This window comes from Podarcis melisellensis (assembly GCF_964234715.1).
Source record: "Podarcis melisellensis genome assembly, chromosome: 3".
NCBI classification, from domain to species: domain Eukaryota; kingdom Metazoa; phylum Chordata; class Lepidosauria; order Squamata; family Lacertidae; genus Podarcis; species Podarcis melisellensis.
In genome coordinates this window covers 118,747,741-118,769,561 of record NC_138530.1, presented here as the reverse complement: position 1 = coordinate 118,769,561, position 21,821 = coordinate 118,747,741, and the positions used below count along the sequence as shown (strand labels likewise).

Genomic DNA, 21,821 nt, shown 5'->3' with positions numbered 1-21,821 from the left:
TGGATCAAAACCTGAAAACTTGACAGAATATGCATGCATTTAGAAAAATGCAGGGCTTTTCTTTAGAAAGAAATTTCTATGAACTGATTTGAAAGGAGTAACTTTAGCACAACTCCTATTACACCATAAGTATAAATCCTGGAAGCTTCCTGGAGCGCATAAACAAATACCTGCATGCCTTGTCTATATTAGACACAGTACAATACGCCCCGCCATTCATGCATAATAGCTTCTCCAATTCCTTCCAGAATTCATGCAGCAACATGGTTTCAAAGAACGACAATGGCGTGAAGAATGTACACTTCAGAGAAAACGAAGATGTTGTCCTGTGGGACACTGCCACCCACACAAGACTTTCACAGATTAATCATCGGATAAACCCAGAAGCAACTTCTACAAAGTCAGCCTAACTGTGTAAGTGCTATGGGGGGGGGGGGCAAAGTGGCAGATGGCAAAGTTGATGGAAGAGAGGGAGAGACTTCAACACAGGGTGCTTTGGAGGGGAAGCAAATAAAAGCAACCACTACTGTACACTTTCTATTGTGAAAGGAGTTCTGCACAAAGGCAAGGAAAGGCACAGCCTGAAACCATCCTGATTGACGCTGGATGTATAGACAGTGAGGTACAATAAATCCTTCCAAGATGTAGCTCAGAATAACACCAATTTCCCATGCCCAGTCCCAAATACTTCCGGAGTGATACACCACTGTTGCAACTGTGAAACAAGTTCAGGATGCTGATTAACTGGGACAGAACATCAACATGAGTACAAAGGCAGGTTTATTGTAAGAAATGTTCCTCGGCATTTCAAGCTGCAGCCAGCTCTTCACTGAAGCAAAATTAAAATCCAAAAGTGAGCTAAGTTTGAAATACAGTGGTACCTTGGTTCTCAAACTTAATTCGTTCCAGAAGTCCATTCCAAAACCAAAGCGTTCCAAAACCAAGGTGCACTTTCCCATACAAAGTAATGCAAAATGGATTAATCCATTCCAGACTTTTAAAAACAACCTCTAAAACAGCAATTTAACATGGATTTTACTATCTAATGAGACTATTGATCCATAAAATGAAAGCAATAAACAATGTACTGCAGTCACACAGTCAATCAATCAGTAGCTGAACTGGGTTCCACACAGTCAAAAGTACAAAAGAAAAAAGCCACAAAAACAAAAACGCAAAATAAATAGCAAAAACAGACAGACCTCAGCATAACACTCAAAAAGGAAGTGTAGCACTCAAAACGGAGCATGTTCGGCTTCTGAAAAAAGTTCTCAAACCAGAACACTTACTTCCGGGTTTGCAGTGTTTGGGTTCCAAGTTATTTGAGTACCAAGGTGTTTGAGAACCAAGGTACCACTGTACAGTTAAATATACTTCAGAGTTCCTTTTAGGAAACTTCTGCTTTGCATTTGTGGAATACACTACACTACACTACACTACACTACACTACACTACACTACACTACACGTGATTAGACAAGCCTTGTCCCCACAAGGTTTTAAGTTAAGGTTACCAGACGTTCCCAGGGACAGTCCACAGATTTACAAATCAGTCCATATACAAAATCTATTGAAGTTGAAAAGTGTCCCCAGATTCATTGAAAAATATCTGGTAACCTTATTTTAAGTGGTCTTTGAAGACTCATCTCTTCTCTGCAGCTTTATGGGTTGATTGTAATGGAAACTGTGTGGTTATTTTTTCCAGCTTCATTATGTTTCATAATTTTGCTTGTCTGGTAGTTGCTTATGTGCTAGATATTTTAAATACTATTTTTAAAATAAACTTTAAATTGTATTTTGGCATTGTATACGGCCGTTGTCGGTTGTGTGCTATACTTGCCAGCTTGTGAGGATTCTTTTCTAATAGTGGAAGACAGGGGTGTATGGGGTGTTAGGGGAGGGGGTACATCATGTTCCTTCTGGAGTAGTTTGTCCACCTTTGGTCCCCACCCTGCATTCAACTCTCACTTGTGGCTTCTAGAAGCTGTCAGCATGCCACAGCGGCCACACCCTGGAAAATGGCTTTGACTGGCTGTCTAAGCCAGGTTAGGGCAGCCAGTGGGTCTCCAATCCCTGATGGGTTGAGGGCTTCTCCAGCATGTGAAGACAGGCTCTGGCAGATTGAGTGGACAAGACCAATAGAGGGTCCAATGAAGGCAGTTTCTGCCTGTGCTGTAGAGGGACGTGAGGCGCGGATGCGGCTCATCCACCTAGGAAGGTCAACCATCTAAGGAATGGAAACACTGATCCTAAACTTCCACTGCCTTCGGGAGAAGAAAAGCTATGGAGTAAACCCTACACAAATAGTGGAGTCCCTAAGACAGTTGAATGATGTCTTGTATGCCTCCTTCTAGCAACTCCTGCAGCCAAGCTGGTGCCAAATGTTTTGCTCTGCTTTCCTTTGGATCACATCAGCGAGGCCGAGAAGGGGGTCGTGTTGTTTGGGCAGCCCAGCACCTCCATACACACTGCCCAGGCTTGCACCCTGGGAAGGTCATTTTGGCTCTGACAATGCAATGGTTTGACTTCAACCCCAGAGGCACACTCCATTGTCTGTTGAGACAGATGGATGGCAACAACAAATGGGAGACAAATTTAGTGAATTAAATTCCATTTGTCTTCCTTTACCACTCACCCAGAAACTGGACACTAGACTTTGTAGGGATGCTGGAAAGCCAGAGGCCATGGAAGCATGAGTGACCAGATGTGATTAAGGACTCTGGGGCTTTTAATAGTTGTCTGCTTCACTAGAGGAGGGTGGAGCTTTTCTCACCTCCACATAAGCTGCACCTAGCAAAATTCCATCTTCTGCATGAAAGTCCACTTCTCCTCTACATAGTCCACATTCAGCATAAGAGAAAACTGTACCAATGGTCCTCTACTAGAATGATGCAAACGTTAGGTTAACAATAGTTTAAGCCCTAGGTTTTCAATCAGTGTGCTTTGGCACCCTAGGGTGACTTGAATGATGGTCAGAGGCGCCACAAACAGCACTGTTCCTTCCCTCCCTCCTTCCTTCCTTCCTTCCTTCCTCCCTCCCTCCCTCCCTTCCCTCCTCTGATTAAAAAAAAAACATGGGTTCCAACACAAAGCTGGAAACTCTCTACTCAAACAGACAAATGAGATGTGATTCTTTACTTTTTCATGTATGACTGTGCTATGTAATGCTGGCCAGTTTTGAAAGACTGCTACCTCTCTAGCTCATCACAGCTGCTGGTGGGGGGGGGACAAGAGGGGATTCTATGAGGAGGAGAGGAGAGGAAAGAAGCAGACAGTTCATGGAGCTTGTGTGGGTTCTACTCTTCATCCTCATCATTATTGGGTTGTAGGTAGTGTTGAGTCTTGCTTGAAATAGGTGGTTAATAGATGGGCAATGAACTGTAATAATAATAATAATAATAATAATAATAATAATAATAATAATAATAATAATATCCAAGAGGAGACCTACTGAAATTGGGGGTCCCTAGCCTCCAATGGGTCTTCCCTGAGTAAGATAACCCATTTATATTGGTTTGTAGCCAGTGTTAATTTTACTCAGTTTGGGGCCCATTGAAATTGATGGCTATGACTGACGATGTCACTGATTTCCAGTGAAGCCAGTCGGGGTTTAGAATGTAGCAAGATGGAGCTTCTCAGCAACCTTCAAAACCAATTAAGGAAGGGGGTTGGTGTTCTGGTGATGCACATGTAGCCCCAAATGGAACTTCCATGTAAGGGGTGTTCTTCTGTATCCCACAATGGAGCCACAGAAACAATGTAGTTGGTCAAGGGAGCCATGGACTCAAAAAGGTTGAGAGCCCTTTGCAAGTAAAAAAGTGTTTTAGTCTCAATATGGTTTCCCCAAGTACATGGCAATTAAGGTTGCCAACTAGGCAACATTTTATTGGTCTAACCTGTAATATTGTGATCTTTTAGATAGCTAATGCTGGCTAACGAAACTGGAAACTCCAGGTTCTGCCAAGCTCTGCCCATAATCTGTCTGGCTCCGACCCTTACCTGCCATAACCTGTATTGGCTCCACTGCGGGCCTGTCAGGATCTGACTCTACTTATTATCTTGACCAGTAAGCTAGTTTCTTTTTAAAACAAAAATTAGCAGCCTTGTGCAAAATCTAAACTGTGACCCCAAACTGGTTTCAAATATCCTTCACAAGACACGGCTTTCTCATTATTATAAGAGATGCTTCAAACTCCAGCACATTCTGTTAGTGAGGATGGTAGAAACCAGATGGGTGCAATTTCCACCTGACTTTGAAATTTTGCAGTAAGAACATGTTGATTCCAAAAGTTCACTTTCAACAGGGTGCAAGGACAATTCAACAGGTAGACACCAGTGAAAAATAAGAAGATCCTCGTGAGAGGGCAGACAAGCATCAGAGAAAAGCAAGGCTGGTTTCCCTAGGCAGGCACTTCCACAGAGAAGGCCCTCTCCAGAGTCCCTCAGATGCTGGTCCTCTTCTCATGCCTCCTCCTGGCTCACTTGGCCACACAACATAGTAAAATCCTTCTTCTCCAGGAAAAAATGCTTCCTTTGTTGCTTGGGATTGCTTGGAGAACATACTATGGCAAAGCTCTCGCTCCTGTTCTATGCATACTTACCTGAGAGTAAATCACTTTGAATAAAGTCCTCTTTTTCTGAGTACACATAAATAGGTCTGTGCTCATATTTAAAGAGGTATTTGAACTGAAAATTGCATTTTAATTAACACAGACTACCACTTATTCTCTGCAATTTACATGACAACACTCCATTGAAATCAGTGCATTCCTTTTGTAAATAATTCTGTATATTCATAAATTCTCTGTACACTATGGTTAGTAAAAGAGGAGTGAAATATCAAGTAAATTCTGTTCAGTTGTAGGGGTAAAGTCAGTTCCTAGCAAATGGAGAATCAATTTGTTGCATGAGAACAGCATAAGTGATGTTCAGGTTTGTTGTTGTTGTTTTTTAAATAGAATAAATGCCGAGGGAGGTCTTTTGCAGAGCAGATGGCATGTCTGTGAGGAAGCTACATAATTTAAGAATTCTTTACATGGTATGAAAGTAAAGAGGTCATTTGCTGGATTCACTATCTTTATTGCATAAGCAGGTGAAAGGGGGTAGTAACTATAGTTATGGTTGGATCTCTTTTATGAAGCTGGTGGCACTGTCAATTAGAGATCCACTTTCAGACTCCATTTTGTGATTTCAGTCAACACAAAAATACAACACAAAATATTCCTGGAAGACTATTTCCTCCCTTTTGCCTGTTCTATGTGAACATATTCCTTTTACAGTGCCATCCATTTACATCTGCCCATATTCCACACTGTTTCATAGAATTGTAGAATTGGGGGCAGGGACCCAGAGAATCATGTAGTTAACCCCCTGCAATGCAGGAATCTCAACTAAAGCACCCATTTCCTTATTCCTTTGCTCCTTGCAAAATTTTCCATGTCTTCTGACCCTTTTCAAAAGTGCATCTTGTGTGTTCTACAGTAGGCTCTGAAGAAAATACTGGTAATTTACCAAATTATAGCTAACTTAGCAAGCATTCATGAAAGACGGGGAGGCAATGTTCACTGATCCCCCCCCCCAGTTCTCTGTACCACTTCACAAGCTTCTCTAGATGGTCCCCCAACCCCCAGGGCAAATCCAGGGTGGGGGCAGAGAGGTGCAAGAGGCCACAGGGGAAAAGTAAACCATTGGAAATGCCAGCCCCTCTTTCCACTGGTGGAAAACTCTTTCCATAAGGAAAACTCTGTTCACAATAGCATTGTGTGTGGTTCATGTGACGGCGACAGTGAGCTATGCAAAATTAAATGTATTTTTCAAAGCTTTCTTTTAAAAAGCATTTTCACAGTGTGTTTTTATATGTGTGTAGATTCCACCACAGACACAGACAGACAGATGTGTGTAGGCGCCTCCCTCTGAGACAGAACTTTAAAATCCTTCCATAGACTTGAATAGGGGTGAGGTTGTTGCTGTTGTTTAGTCGTTTAGTTGTGTCCGACTCTTCGTGACCCCATGGTCCAGAGCACACCAGGCACTCCTGTCTTCCACTGCCTCCCGCGGCTTGGTCAAACTCATGTTTGTAGCTTCGAGAACACTGTCCAACCATCTCATCCTCTGTTGTCCTCTTCTCCTTGTGCCTTCCATCTTTCCCAGCATCAGGGTCTTTTCCAGGGAGTCTTCTTTTCTCATGCGGTGGCCAAAGTCTTGGAGCCTCAGCTTCAGGATCTGTCCTTCCAGTGAGCACTCAGGGCTGATTTCCTGAAGAATGGATACATTGGATCGGTTTGTTCTTCTTGCAGTCCATGGGACTCTCAAGAGTCTCCTCCAGCACCATAATTCAGAAGCATCAATTCTTCGGCAATCAGCCTTCTTTATGGTCCAGCTCTCACTTCCATACATGACTACTGGGATATATATACATCCAGTTCCTATTTAAGCAAATGCAAAGATGCAGCCTGGCAGAATTTCAGTTTCATTCACTGGTGTGCTTTTTTCATACATTGATTTAATGTCTCATTTGGTTGGTTCACTTGGTTGATGACTGAAACTACAATCTAACACAGATGTTTGTCTCTATCCAACACAGTTAAGCAGTGCGGTGAAACATACTTATTACTGTGTTGGATTGTGGGCATAATGTCTTGTGGGTGATGAACACTTCCTTGACATTCTCAAGAAGTGCTTTCAGCAATGGTGATACTTTTCAGATTGCAAAACGCTAGAGCTGGTGAATGGGTCTTCAGCAAAATGAGACTAGGCGAGCAGCATTTTCTCTATTGTATTCAGTAAGTACCAAACTTACCAGTAATTAATCCACAAAGTAGCAGTTAAGAATGAAATCTGTGAGCCAGGAACCCACAAACTTACAAAGTAGCCCCAGTGGAGCCACTCACTCTCAGGACACCCCTCTGAAATAAGGAGGATAATTATGTAAAGGATATTGAAATACTGAACAGAGAAGCAGGGATACCTGCAGCCCTGCTTGCATATGTGACAATAATCGCATGGCAGAGGCCCCTGCTGAGCTCAGCCCCCTCTGGCAGCTCACAGTGGCCGTTCTTTCCAGTCCTGCATGCATTGGGGGCAAATGTTTGCATCTACCAAACCAGGGTTATAAGTTGTGCGGGGATCATGCTCCATCACCCAACTCATGGAGGGCTGGCAGGGGGGAGGCTAGTGGTGGCACATTTCTGCACATCCCTGCTCTCCTTCACATGACTGCTGTTGCACCTACAAATAGAGCAGAGCCTAAACAAAACTTGTACGTGAAGCCTTCGGAACACATGAAATTCTATTAGTTCACATCCCCTTTCAGTTTAATCTGAAATACTTGATCTGTTTTTATTCCTCTTATTTCTACTTTAGAACAAGAAATCTCTGAATTCAATAAGCCTGTCTCTACAGCTTGGCTTTTAATAATTTGCGTAATTTATGATGCCTCACTTTGTAAACTTTCCTTCCACTGAATCTCAGCTGTTCAGGTATCATCACTCAATAAGCATACTGTGACTGTAATGCTTCTCACATGGATTGAATTGGATTTTATTGATGGCAAATGCTGTTTAATGTGCTTTCATGTAAAGAAGAAAAAGAAGCTTTTTACTGTGTGCTGCCTGGGAAGCCTTTCCACTGCATTACACTGTTTAATGTTTACACTCGTATGAAGCAGGGCCAGCATTTACAGATACGTGGCAGGGGTAGGAGCCACAAAGGGGTCGTTACCATCTCTAATTTTGATGATAAATTCTAATAATCTTGTTGGAATCAAAAGTCCACCACCCTTTCCCAAGAGAGTAATTCCCTAGTGTAAGAAGATGCTCCCAGGTGGATGTTTCAATGGCATTGGATGAGGAGATGCTCAGAAATCATTGCAGAGGTGGGGAGGTGAAAAACTAGACCAGGGGTCAGCAAACCTTGGGCCGGTGTCTCCAGCGCCGATCGCACGGCTCCTCCAACCGCAGCCGCGCAGCGCCGGTAAGAGCGGGCAGTGGCAGCGGGTGGCGGGGGTCGCTGCGGGCTGGATAAACGAGTCCCTCGGGCCTTATCCAGCCCGCGGACCTTAGTTTGAGGACCCCTGAACTAGACCAAATGCAACCAGTGACATTTTCATTTGCACAAAGTGGCGTTTTTTGTGGGGGGGGAGGTGTGCTGTCACTACAGACACTCTAAACTTAGACACCCCTTCCTTCCTTTACATGTACCTTTCCTGGCATTGTTGCAACTGCCTCCATTCAGCTTTAAGCCGAGTTTGGCTTCCTGCTGGTATGCTAACAAACCATGCAAAATGATGGGTGTCTCAAGTTAGGACCTCTCATAAGGTGTCACTTACGTGGTTTGTAAGCAAACCATGAAGCTGCACCACCTTTGCAGAAGTCTTTGCGTGTATCAGCATGGAAGCAACTGTAGAGGCAACTATGCTGGGAAATATACATGTGAAAGTGTCCTTGGGGAAAAGTAGCTGTTTGCCAGGAGCTTTCTCAGCTTAAAGCCTTTTCCCAGGTGTTTGTAGATAGGTAAGAGTTTATCGGCATTCATGTCTTTAAAAATGCTTAGAGAAGCAATTAATGCATTTCACGGCATGATAATTATGTTTTATCAAATCATTGTTGCATTTACACAAGGTTGAAATTTACAGACAGTTCAGCTAGCTTTGTCATTTTGCAATAATCATTGCTGGGAGCCAGTGTGGTGTAGTGGTTAAGAGCACTAGTCTTGTAATCTGGTGAACCGGGTTCGCGTCTCCGCTCCTCCAGATGCAGCTGCTGGGTGACCTTGGGCCAGTCACACTTCTCTGAAGTCTCTCAGCCCCACTCACCTCACAGGAAGGGAAAGGAGATTGTTAGCCCCTTTGAGACTCCTCCGGATAGTGATAAAGCGGGATATCAAATCCAAACATTTCTTCTTCTTCTTCTTCTGACCTGTTTTCACCTAAAAGGAGCTTGCTTCTAGTATGCCATCTTATTTTTGAAAAACACTGGGTCTCATTGCCAGAAGTCCATCCTATTTCCCTTATCTCTGAAAAGTAGCCGGAGGTCACATATTTCACTAAGAAAGACTGGTTTGTTATCAAAATCTGTAGTGTAGTCAGTTGCTATTAACAACCAAATGCAATTCTTAGATTACAGTCTTGGACAGCTGACTTGGAATTGTGAGGATATACTGAGTGAAGCCAATTAACAACAATCAATATTTCAATGAGGACTTATGGCTGCATGATATGCATGTACTTACATAATGGATAGAGGGACACGGGTGGCGCTGTGGGTTAAACCACAGAGCCTAGGGCCTGCCGATCAGAAGGTCGGCGGTTCGAATCCCCATGACGGGGTGAGCTCCCGTTGCTCGGTCCCTGCTCCTGCCCACTTAGCAGTTCGAAAGCATGTCAAAGTGCAAGTAGATAAATAGGTACCGCTCTGGCGGGAAGGTAAACGGTGTTTCTGTGCGCTGCTCTGGTTCGCCAGAAGTGGCTTAGTCATGCTGGCCACATGACCCGGAAGCTGTACGCCGGCTTCCTTAGGCCAATAAAGAGAGATGAGCACCGCAACCCCAGAGTCGGACATGACTGGACCTAATGGTCAGGAGTCCTTTTACCTTTACATAATGGATATATTTGCAAACACATTTGTTTACCTTTTTATGCATAAGGCTATGTCAAAACATCACATGTGTTTGCCCAAAATTGGATAGAGCAATGTGTCCTACAGAGACCACGTGTTCTGCATGCACAAAGGCCAGATTGTTCTTTTTTTTCCCGTGGGGAGCTCCGAAAAATTAATAAATATAATTTGGATTATAATTTGGTCTTTTTATTTTAGTTTTAATTGAAGTATTATGATTGGATATATTAAATTATGATTGGATATAATAAATGCCAGATTGTCCTGAAGGCACCAGGAGGACACCACTTGCCAAAACTCAGCCAGACTGGGTTGGGTCCGTCTTGGCATAGGCAACTGCCTGCATTGGGTTCCATGACATATGAAAGGTGTAAAAAATAAAATGATACCCTGATTTAGCTCATGGGAAAAGGCAGCTACCTCAAGGTAAAAAAAAAATCCCTTTAAAGTTCCAGTGGATGAGAACATTTTCAGTTCAGAGATGCCGGACTTTTGCTACTTTTTCACAGTTTGAACTATTGAGACAGATTCTTGCACCCTGTCACTGTGTTTGAAGTTGGTATTTTATGTTATTTGATAAGTTGGTGATCTATCCCTGGCCAGGAGTCCACAATCAGCAAAGTGCAAGGCTTAACTGGGATATCCTGTAAAAAAAATCTCTTTCATAGAGAAATATATTGCCTTAAAAACTGAATATGCCCTGTTAACTAATCTTGTAAAATGTCCTAATAATTGGAAACATATGTAGATGTTCAAATTTTGACTGAAAGGCACCTTAAGAAATGTCCTGGCAAAAAAATAAGTACACCTACTGTGTTTTGTGAACATTAATGGTAATTTATATTCAGGAGAATGTTTATATCTGTAACTACCTCCAAGATTCTAAAATGGTGTCTGTTGTGTATTCAGTGGTCTGTGTTTGCCTGAGCTTGAGTCTGGACTAAGGATTCTGAGCTCCTGTGCTCTGATATCCAATCACAGAACATTTCAGGATTTGGGCCTCTGCCATTGGCCCTTAAAGTATGAGTCATGATTTGCAGCTTGGAAGTTTAGACAGCCAATCACATGGGGGGTGGGAGTGGCCCAGGCCTTCAGAAATGTATATAAGCAGTTGCTTTGCCCGTTGTCCAGTTCTGTTAGTTCAATAAAGGTTCTTGCTGTTATCATTGCGTCTTGCCTCATGAGAACCCACCGATACTTCAGTGTCTCTTAGATACTCCTAACTAAGACCCCTACTCTAAGGGAAAGAAGGGCCAAGCACTGGGAGATCCATAAGAAGATCTCCCACATGGGGACTGGGTTTTTCCCCTCATGGCATCTTTCCGACCCATGTCTCTCACTTCTTTCTCTCTCAAACACAAACCAAAGAAGCACTTTTCTTTTGCTTAACAAACTTTATATACCCCTTGATTGTAATAAACCTCCAAGCAGTTCCCTCCTATCAAGAGAGCCGCTTCCCCTGACGCCCGATGTGTGCGATGGAAGTCAGGAAGCCACGTCACATGTTGACATCAGCCCGGTTCACTACACAATGTGGGGATGTGTCGCATGCACACTGCATGGCATGTGCAAGTGAGGTAAAGCACAGTGACTGCAGAATTCTGAAGGGGCCTAGACCCCGCCTTGAAACTTTTTTTGGCGGGCTTGGTCCCTCAGCCTCCCTAGATGGCACTCCTACCTCCTATTGAGGGAAACATACAAATAAAAACGGGCAATTTCTATGGGATTTTGACACTGGCTATAAGGCTACAAGCAGAGGGCACATTCCCCTGAGAAGACATGTGCCCGTCTCATGGACATGAACCATGCAAGACCAGAGTGCCTGCAGTTCTTGTGCATGCCCCACAGAAATGTGCTAACAAAACAAGCTGGCTCATTTTTAAAAGCCATGTTCTTCAGAACTAGGCAAAATAAGCCAAATGTCACTTGTAGGAATGCTCAGGTGTCAGTCAGATGTGACACACAAGCAAGATCTATCCACTGAGTTGCCACAAAATGAATTGCTATTGCATGTAATGCCATAATAATCAACATCCTATCACCAGGAATGCCATTTAAGGAGAGGTTTGGGCATTTCCCCCTGTTTCATGCCACAAACGAGTATTTCTCTGGAACAGGAACACCTGTCTGTCCAACATCCTGACCAGACACTGCAAACTTGTTCCTGCAGAGTGTGTGCAGTGTAGTCTAAAGCAAAATGAACACCTCTAATCTGAGTAGATGAGCACCTCGCCAGCAGCATCTCCAGGGACTGAACTTCAGTTCTGCCAGCAGCTTCTGTGGCATAGCAACTGAAACACAACTTTTCCTGCTGCTCCTGCCGCTACCCTGCCTTGCCAGAGGTACTCTGGGAATAGCGTTAGCATTCTGCTATTATGTCCACAATAGCAGAATGACACCAGTGTCTCCATGAAAGTAGGAGGGCAGGTGCCTCAGCTCCACTCAGTGCCACTAGCAGAGCCTGTGGCTTCTAAACTGTATAATGAAGGAAGGGGGGAATGAAGAAGCCCACTACCTCTAATATTGGGAGCCCACTCCCCTAATGGTGTTCCCCTTCCTTCCTGTCCCCCTTCTTCTTTGAGGAATCATCTCCACATCCATTTGTCTACTGAAGGACCCATAAATCTCAACTACAGAATTTCTGTGAAGATTAATCGCTAGGTATGTTCTCTCACACCTAAGAGCTGGAAACACGGACTGTCAGTTGCATATTGCCAGGAAAGACTGTTGTTGTTATCTGCCAATGGTATCTTCTAAGACGTGATTGGTTTCCGCTTCTCTATTGGTTCTCCAGGGGAGGAATCTACTGCCTCTTCCAGTTGTGAGGAGGTGGGAGGTAAGGTGGCCTTGTCGAGGGAAATACAACAAACCAGATGGAGAGGAATTGGGGGCGATCTGGCCATCTCAACAAAATGTTTTTAGAAAAATGTTGGCCATGTCAACAAAATATTTTTAGAAAAAATGGAGAGCAGCAGTCATTCAAGACTTGGAAGGCTTTAAAAACAATATCTTACAGGTCATTAATAAATTATTGGAAATAGTGTTCTAAAGAAACAGAAACCTCTGCATTCAAATTTTTTATAGCCACTTATTTTCAAGGATGATATATTAAAATGTTTATTTTTAAGCTAACCTGATCTCACATTGTTACTGTCAGCCAGTAACTTGAACTCTGATGCAAATAGTGCATTTACACCAGTCTGCAGTAGAGCCAAGAAAAAACAGCACCCCTCTGCTGAAATTCTACCCTCCATAATACCCCCCCCCCACATTTTAGAAGTTTGATTTCACTCAAAACAGAAGGCAAACCAAAGAAGCGGAGAGAAAAAGTAAAAGTAGCTATTTTAAGAAGAGCTGGGTCAGATCCAAAGGGCTTTTCCGCATGCAGAAGGTGTCTTCTGCTCATGAAATGTTGTTTTACGCCAAACACTAACTTTGTGTGAAGACGAGTGAAAGGAAACCTAATGTTTTTCCACTTGTGCAAGCACTTCCATTGCCTCTCACACAAGTGGAAAAATGAACGCTGCTCAGTAATGTGCCTGTTGTGTAAGGCTTTGTGAATTCTTCTGTACGCTCTTGTGCAAGCATTTGTGAAATGTGCCAGGGCTGCTAATGTTTTGCTCAGAGTTCTTTGGCTCTTGTGGGCTTTAATGTTTGTACAGTCAGCATGTGACTTGTGAAGTGATGCTTAAAAAAAAAATCATACAGATTCACAAAACCTAGGTGCCAAGGGCAGAAAACATAAAGGAAAATCATGAGGCTAAGAACTGTGTGGACTGTGTGGGGGCTGGATGGGGGCAGGGACACTCAGAAAGCTGAGGTCTCCGCTCAGCAACTAGTTCAAGCCGGGATAGGAGCAGCAATGCCGTGCGCTAGGTTTTGCGTCTTGATGCTCTGATCTTGCTGCCAAACAGGGGTTTATAAAGCACAGGCCTCTGGAGATTTCTCATACTTTCTGGCTTATTCTCTTGGTGTTCATCTTAACTGAAGTCAGCTGTTCCCCTTTCTCACTTATCCAGGGTTTAGCAGTGAAGTGTTTAGCATCTGGTCTGGCTATTATTATAAAGAGAGAACATCCTGCTCTGTTGGGAGAACACCATCATTGGCAGCAAAAGGACACAGACCCTTTGCAGCCGCCAGGATTCCCAAGACTGGCCTGCATTCAGGTCTCCCACTGGCTTCCCCTCAGCAGACCCAAGAGGCACACCACGCTCGCCTTAACTGGCCAGAATTTCGTTTTACTTGCATTATTATGCCCTTTATTCAGATCTCAGACAACGAAAATGTGTAGTTAACATTCGTTTGCTACAGTGTGATGAAATCAAGCAAACCAAGGACAGTAGAAGTTTGTTTTCTGTTTTTATTCCTGACCACTGCGGAAATGAAAAAGTAAACAAAGCTCATGCCTGCATCAGCGTCCGGCCTCTCTCTAAAAACAACCACCACGACCAAGGCCAGGTTAAGCATGATGACACCAACAGGCAAAGGCTGCAAGTCCCACTGAACTTTATGGCGCTTACAGCTGTGCAGGGTTGCCCCACAGAATCGTTCACATGACATAGCATACCATTTGACTGCCCATCAATTTTATTGGGGGGCCAAAGGAACCTAGTTGGCTCCTTTGCATCTGGGTAGACCTATGTAAGCTTGCGCTACAAAAGTGGAGGCCACTTTTCACCTTAAAGACCTGATATCCTCATAGAATCAGGGTAAAAGTAGTCAAAACAACAACAACTTTGTTTATGCGGTTATTAAAATCTCATGATTTTGAAACCATTTCCACCTTTTAAAGGAAATGTCCTTAAAATAGTGTTTTTTGCTTTGCCTTGTACTTTTACAAGGACGAAATTAGCTTTCTCTTTGTATTATAACCTGGTTCCATGCACATTTACAGAGAAAAAGGTCCATCAGCTGAACTATATTCCTGATTTAAGTGTTCATAAGATTGTAACCTAAGGAACTGAATGTTGCTTTAAGGGGGGAAAGGTTGCTACCCTCAGTTGTAGGATTGTTACTTCCCCCTTATTCCTTTTAAGCACAGAATGATTAAGAAGGATTGCCTCTCCAGTCTAATTCTAATTCCTTCCTTTTATATAAGCAAGCACCCAATATCTGGACAGCAGTTTGGGCCCTTGAAGCTTCATGAGATGTGCACCATGCATCAGGATTAGTAGGGGTTTCATGCAACTGTGGTTAAAATTTTGGCAATCCTATTTTAAAATAGTAGCTTCTATCCTTCAAAAGCAGAAGGCACTCTCAGCCAAAGCGTGGTATGACATTTCAGAGCACACTGGCTCCAGTCAGCTCCAAGTCTATTTACAAATATAAACTAGATAATTATGGAGATGTGGCAGAAGACAAAGAAGCAGGGAAGAACATTAACAAAAAAGCCATTTTATTGAAAATGAGATTCAAACCTCAAAATTAATATTACAATCATGAGAGAATGCCAAACAAATTCAATTTACAGTTGCAACATACAATACAAATAATCCCTTTGAAGATAAAGTAAACCCTTCCACAATCGCTGTCTGCAGCACAAAGAAGAATGTGTTTGTACAATATGTGCATAAAAAGCAAATCTTGGGCAACAGCAATTGGAGAAAAAAATGAAAGAAATTAAAGCTTGTATTTACAGGAAATGCTACAAATATCATTTTGTTCCAGCAGAAATTCAAGACTGGTAAAACATATTTAAGTAAAAATAATGTGGAATGTTGCTTAGTGTACCTATGAAACAAAAATTACCGTAAAGATATGGTTTCTGGCTGTTCTGCTTAAAAGAATTGCAACAAAAATAAAGCAAGTAATTAAATGTAAACAGGCAGAATGTCAGGTAGAACATGCTGAAATGAAATGTATCTCAGACTTTTTAGATATTAGAAAACTTGGTTTTCTTTTATCTTTCCTCATTACTTTTATAGGTTTAAATTATTGCTTTTGTTCATGGCTTTTCTGTGATTCCTGATCAATTACTTCACCAGGACTCAAATGGCAGGCCCCAACAAAAAGATGGAGCAGTATTCCGGTAAACTAGACAGTGCAAAAGATTCCCCTCTGGAACAAAGCGTGGGGAGGCAGAGCGGGAGAGGAGGACCAGGAAATCCATCCTCTGGGCAGGGCAGAAATAAATGGGGCACCTGGACCATTTTTAAGGGCTCTAAGGTGCTGGTGCCCAAGTAACTTTGGTTGCAATCCGACACACTTACACTGAAGTAACTCCAACTTCACTCAGTGGAGATTATGAGATCTAATCCCAACCCTTCGATCAGCCTCATCTAAGGAAGGAGTTTGGAATTAAATTCTTTATTTATCTTTGGTATACTCTTTGAAAAAGCTTTGCACAAGCAGTTTAATACAATGGACTCCACAAACTGGACCAGCATTTCCACTTCTCAAAGAAGTAACTCCCATCCGTGAGATACTAAACACAGCCCAAAGGATCCCATGTTATGAATCGTCACACATTCCCATCCTGAATCACAAGAGAATGCAATTTGCAGGAGGGGTTTTGGGGGTGGGTGGGTGAGATATTAAAATGTGTGATATACATGAATAATTGCCAGTTCAAAACAAATGCAGAGTTAGGAGCAAAGATCATTTTGAACTTATTTATTTGTTTTCTTATTTATATTGTGTCATCAAGGAATCAGGTACCATCCAAGACTGAATACGAAGTTCCCTGCTGAGAGCTTAGGTCTAAAAAAAGAAAAGCATACTAAATTAAAATGTGAGAGACCACAGAGAAGGGCCTTGTGCTCATCAAAGGTGCTTGTGAATATTTTCCGCTGCCACCCCTTCAATTATAATTAATTCAGACTTGTAAAATGAACCGTTTTTTTTCTGTGCAGTCATAATCACAGGGCATGAAATGGGCATTTTGGGGGGCAAACATAACTGCAGACCTGAGTGACTTGGAGTTTCAATCCCAAATGATCCAGTTTTAAAACGTGATGATACAGAAATATTACTGTAGGTACAGAACAAAGCAGGAAAATGATCTGTGCTGGATTAAATCCAGGAATATAAATCAGTATTTTAATTGTACAAGAACATCTTTCTTGCTTTCTTGCTTGCTTTTAAAATGTCGTTGGGTTGCTGCCTGCAGCCCCTGTAACAACACAAAAATATCCCTACAAAATTACTTAAGATGCATATAGTAAATCTTTAAAAAAGCCCCCTTTCAGCAATAAAAATAATGTACAAATACAGTACCTTTATTAAATATACAACAGCTTTTGCACTGGAAGTTCATTTTCTTTTCTTTTTCTGGTTTAATAAACGACAACCAGAAACCCACAAAACTTGAAATGTGTAACCAGACACTGGCTCTTTTAAGTGCTGCTGAAATGAACACTTATCTTACAGATACAAATAAATTGACAAGGGTATGCTTCAAGCTACCACAGATAATAAATAGGATCAATAATAGCTCCCGTCTTTGAAGGAAAAGTACACATCAGGAAAGTGTCTCTAACTGACAAAAAGGGTACTTGATATATAACCTTTAGAAGGTAAGTATTATTTTTTTCTAAAGAGCAAAGGATTCATACCAAATTTTCAGGAATAATCCAGGGGAATGTGGAGTCTCTCTAATGGGCTGCCTTAGCAATCCGCAGATGATGAGTCTGATACTGTCCAATTATATTATGACCTTGCATAAGTATTTCACCATTTCTTATTGTTGGGTTGGCCAAAACGTAGCCCATACTTATCATTAGTTTCAGCAGCACCGCAGTCCAGAGAAAATTATGTTTGCTGAAGGCAGTTGAGGCTAAAAGCAGTGCAAATGAGAAGATGGAAAAGGCTAGAGAGACAATGCATTCTGGAAAGCTGGCACTTCCTTTTAAAGGAGTCAAGCCGCAAATGGCTCTGCTTCATCCACAGTCCCACATCCTGCTTCAATTAAGCACGTGCATAAATCGGTTTCTGGAATCGAGTCTAAGGTGCCCAATGAGCTTACTGTCCTCTGAAGTTTAAATAAGAATTCTCCAAACACTTCAGAATGTGTTGGATCTCAGGCACTTGTCAAGTAGCTAATCCTGCTTGTCATTCTGGCAAAAAAAGAAAAGAGTTTGGAAGTGGTGGGTGGATGGATGGATGGATGGATGATGAGTCCCAGGTGTAAATGGGAACATGGCCTTAAGAGGACTTTCATTATCCATATTCACGTTTGAACAATCAAATATTGATGCAAGCTGGTCCTGCTGAATTTAGATCTGCTTTGCAGTGGTTCATTTGTGCTTATTCTTTTGTAACCTGATGGTTAAAATATCAATTGATATACAGTATATGCATCATAACTAGTATTTGATACTAGATAAGACCCATAAGATTGGTCATTGATTTTGCTGGCATTTCATTTGGGATTTTATCCAGAATGCGTTGCCTGGGATCTAAGCATGGAGTACAGGAGTAAGACATCCGGCAGCAGCCCTCACAAAACAACCCCCAGCCTTGGGGAGGGGCTGCAGCAGGGAGAGTGGAGACAAAGATCTTGCACATGAGAGCACCACACACGGCGCATTGGACTTTGGTCCCCACCCATTCAATTTTGAGAAACGCTTTTCACTCATTCTGCTTCTCTTTCCAGTTCATTTCTGACAGATTAAAAAGGCAAAAGGCAACCAAATAACCAATAACATTTAAAACAGTATTTCCTTCATAAATTAAAACAATGTCCTATATCAAAGTTTCTTTGAGATGGAAGCATTTTTTTTATATATAAAAAAAAAATCACATTGCAGCTGGTTTATATTGGAACTGCCTTTCAGAGTTCAGGCATAGCCTTGAGATTTTGTACCGCTAAAAGTCTTGTCAGTATTTTTTAAAAAACAAACATTTTTAGAGACCTAAGTCATCATATCATTACATTAAGAAAACTTTAAAGGGATCAAATATCATTAAATAATTATAAATATTTCTTTAAAATTATATGACAATTCATTTTTTTGCAAATAACCTCAATTTTTACATATTTATAACTTAATAAAATAAAACAAGATAGCCAGACACACATACTACCTAAACTGTTTTGGTTTGAGTAAGATATATTGCCATTATCTTTTGCTTCTTGCATAAGAAATTAGATTTCATTTTATTTTAGGGGGTCTCCCCCAATATATATATATATATATTGGTTAACTGATCTAAGGCCAAAACAAAATCAAATAAATGAATAGCACAAAGTAAACAAGGCTGCCTTGGTACCTTGTACAAAATAAGCCGTGCATCTTAAAAGTTCTTTCATCTGCTGCAAGGCTTTGATAATATGGTTGAAGAGCTACTGTAATCAGAAGATATTTTGGTATAAATAGGAGCACAAATACAAGTAGTGATAAGCACTGTGCATGCATAGGGGCCCTGCATATTGTATGGTTGCAACTGTACCTGAATTGTTTTTGTTTGTTCCAAAAAAGAAAAAAGCACGGGCTTTGTCTTGAAAATTGGCAGGAGTCCATTTCTTCCCTCTTGGCAAAATAACTCACTAATTATTTTTTTAAAAAAATGTTTTACAAGAGTATAGACATGGGCATCTTTCTGCACTGGAGTCAGTATTTTTTTATATATATAACTCAGACAAATGTTTCCAAGAGGACAGTAAAATGTGCTTTGATCTACATTGATTGGAACTATGATGCTGGAAGGTCATTCTAACGTTGTATGCATGTACTAAGCTGTTATAACATCCCAGCTACACAGTTGTACATATCAAGAGAATCTATTCAAAGGAAAAGAAAAAAAAACAGGCACTTTATAATTAGCTGACTTTCTTTCTTTCTTTCTTTTTGGCTCACTGACTTTAGGCCGTGCAATAAACTTTCAGTATGGCCTCCAAACGGATTCATCCATTCTGCCACTAGAATTCAAGACTGTGGGGGAACTGCTGTGGCTTCCATCAGCCTCCACGCCCTCATTCTGGTTAGGCAAGTTAGGGTTTAGGAGTGCGCTGCCGCCGTTGGAGGTGGTGGTACAGGGAGGCAGCATTCTGGAGGGGGAGCGATCTCCTCCTGGTACCATGGGGAACTGGTATGATCCTGACGATGTGCCGTAGTAGAGATAGGGAGTGCTGCTGGTCTGGAATGGTCCACTTTGATTTTGGGAGGAGCCTGGGTAAGGTGGTGGCAAGTAGGTGTGGTAATGAGTTGTGGATGACATACCCAATGACATGCCTGAGGTGACGGGCGGCGCATAAGTGAAGGTGCCTGGATAGTGCATTCGCGGGTTGGAGAAGCGGCTCTCAGTGAGGGATGAAAGGCTGGCAAACTGCCTGGGATCTGAAAATGGGCCCAGCTCGGAAGCACCTAAAAAATTATAACAAGACATGGGGGAAAGAAGGCTGTAAATATCCAATTTCTTTTTTTTTCCCTCTGAAAAGTGATGATATAACTTTTTTAAAAGAAAGAAAGAAAGAAACCCATTTCTATTCTTGTTCCCCACAAGAATAGCAAATCATTCTATAGAAACACTACAAGGAACACTTAGTGCCTTTTATTTCCAATCTGTGGTCATGCATGAGAGTCCACTGTGACCAAATAGAGGTGCTCTCCATGGACAGATTTTTAATATTTCCTTCCAAATGAATCCACTACACTTCTGGTCAAAATCCACACAAACCTCAACAGGTATCCATGAGAAATCTTGCAAATACCGGGTTGGTACCTACCGCTGCCCGTGGCACTCCCAGCCTTCCCCTGCTATAGACCTGGACTGCCCCAAAGTATTTTTATAAACAGACTGTGGTGTACAAGTCATCATCATATCTTAGCATTTATTATAGAGGGTAAACACAGTTTTGTGTGATGGAAACTGAGCATGAGTAAAGTAATTTTGGGCTCCTTTGAAATGGAAGGTTAAGTGCAATGGATATGGATTCTAGTTAGGAAACTGTCAGCGGCCATTAACAGGCCGTTAACAGGGTTAAAATTCGGTGAAAAACCACCATGGATCCTTTTATGTGATACAATGTACTGAAATAATATGCAGTTGTGATGTTTCTCATCCCTTAACCATAGTTAAAGGGTCAGAAAAGAGTCACGAGTGTGTGTTCTTTCCACGTTCAGATTTTCTCCTTTATTGTAGTTTGCTATTATGTGTGCCATCAACATTAACTATGGTTAACAGCAACCAGGTTGCGGTAATCTAGCATTTTAAACCAAGGTTCGAATTTCGTTATGAAGTGAGGAGCACCTTGGTTTAGTCATAGTCAACAAGGTAATGAACTGTGCTTAAGAGGGTGAAGACTGGAAAGCCATCCAGGAGGGAGAATGTAGGGAGAAGGAACATAAGATAGTTGGCCCTCACACAGTGGAGGGGTAGTTTTATTTCTATACTAGCCCACCATAGGAGAAAAACAAGGTCAAAAGGGCAACAGGGCAAGTGTTTCATGAAAAACTATCAATATAGGTAAATTGTGTAGAAAATCACTGGCTAGTACCAATATCAAGAAGCTAGAAGAAGATTAAGAGAAAAATAAATTCAAATAGGCTATCTTTAAACTCTTGGTAAAAAAAAAAAAGTATTTTTCAGGATACTTCAGGGTTATTTTCCCACCATCAAAATAAAAAGGCAATGCAATATGTCTGATCAACCATCTCAGACACAAGTATCCAACTTTGCAGCTAGGAAGGTGGAACTTTCAATTAGTCAAAGAATACAATGTCAATAATTCTTGGCTTCATGGAATAATTTACTGTGGTCAAACAAGAAGCAGTCATTCAGTCAATCATTTTATCGGTTAACTGACTGCTATCCCAACTGTGGTAGGTTTCTCACTCAGCAAAATCTGGGATATCCAAAACTAGTGCCATCGAGAGAAAAGCGTTTTCAAGGTTCACTCCTTGTCTGCCACTGTGGTGAAAGCTGGAACATTTGAATGGCTTGTTAGGTAGAGCTGTCATGGGGAGTTATGTAGTGAGGACAGGCTAGGCTAGCAGACTAATCTAGTGGCTGCCCAGTCTAAATTCTTGCCTGGTCCTTAAACCTGGGGGCAGGAACACAGAGGATCAGACCGTATAGAAGTGGTTTTCTTCAGGGGATGGGGGAAATGGGTATTGAGGGTTAATCAATTACAGGGGCATTCAAGTGAGGAATGCAGATGGGGAAATGGAACCCATATAGTGAGAATCAGTTTGGTAGATTCTGGATAGAAAATTACACTGGTTTGAGATCTGGGAGGAAAACTAGTATTTGAGGATAAATTAATTTA

At 41.8% G+C, this 21,821-nt stretch overlaps 1 protein-coding gene across 10 annotated transcripts in view; it reads right to left on the bottom strand.

Annotated features, from left to right (window-relative positions):
• Positions 1–21,821, bottom strand: part of RUNX2 (RUNX family transcription factor 2) — a gene marked incomplete at its 5' end in the record, with an annotated part of 221,344 nt that overhangs the window by 33,195 nt on the left and 166,328 nt on the right. For 4 of the 10 annotated variants that reach the window (XM_081906271.1, XM_081906274.1, XM_081906275.1 and 1 more), the window contains one exon: positions 19,774–19,917. The exons of 4 other annotated variants lie outside the window; for them this stretch is intronic. In XM_081906271.1, coding sequence (XP_081762397.1) covers positions 19,774–19,917 — 144 coding nt within the window. Of the gene's footprint in view, positions 1–14,991; positions 19,918–21,821 lie in introns of those variants that run through there. 2 more of the 10 variants (XM_081906272.1, XM_081906279.1) reach the window with 2 other exon arrangements.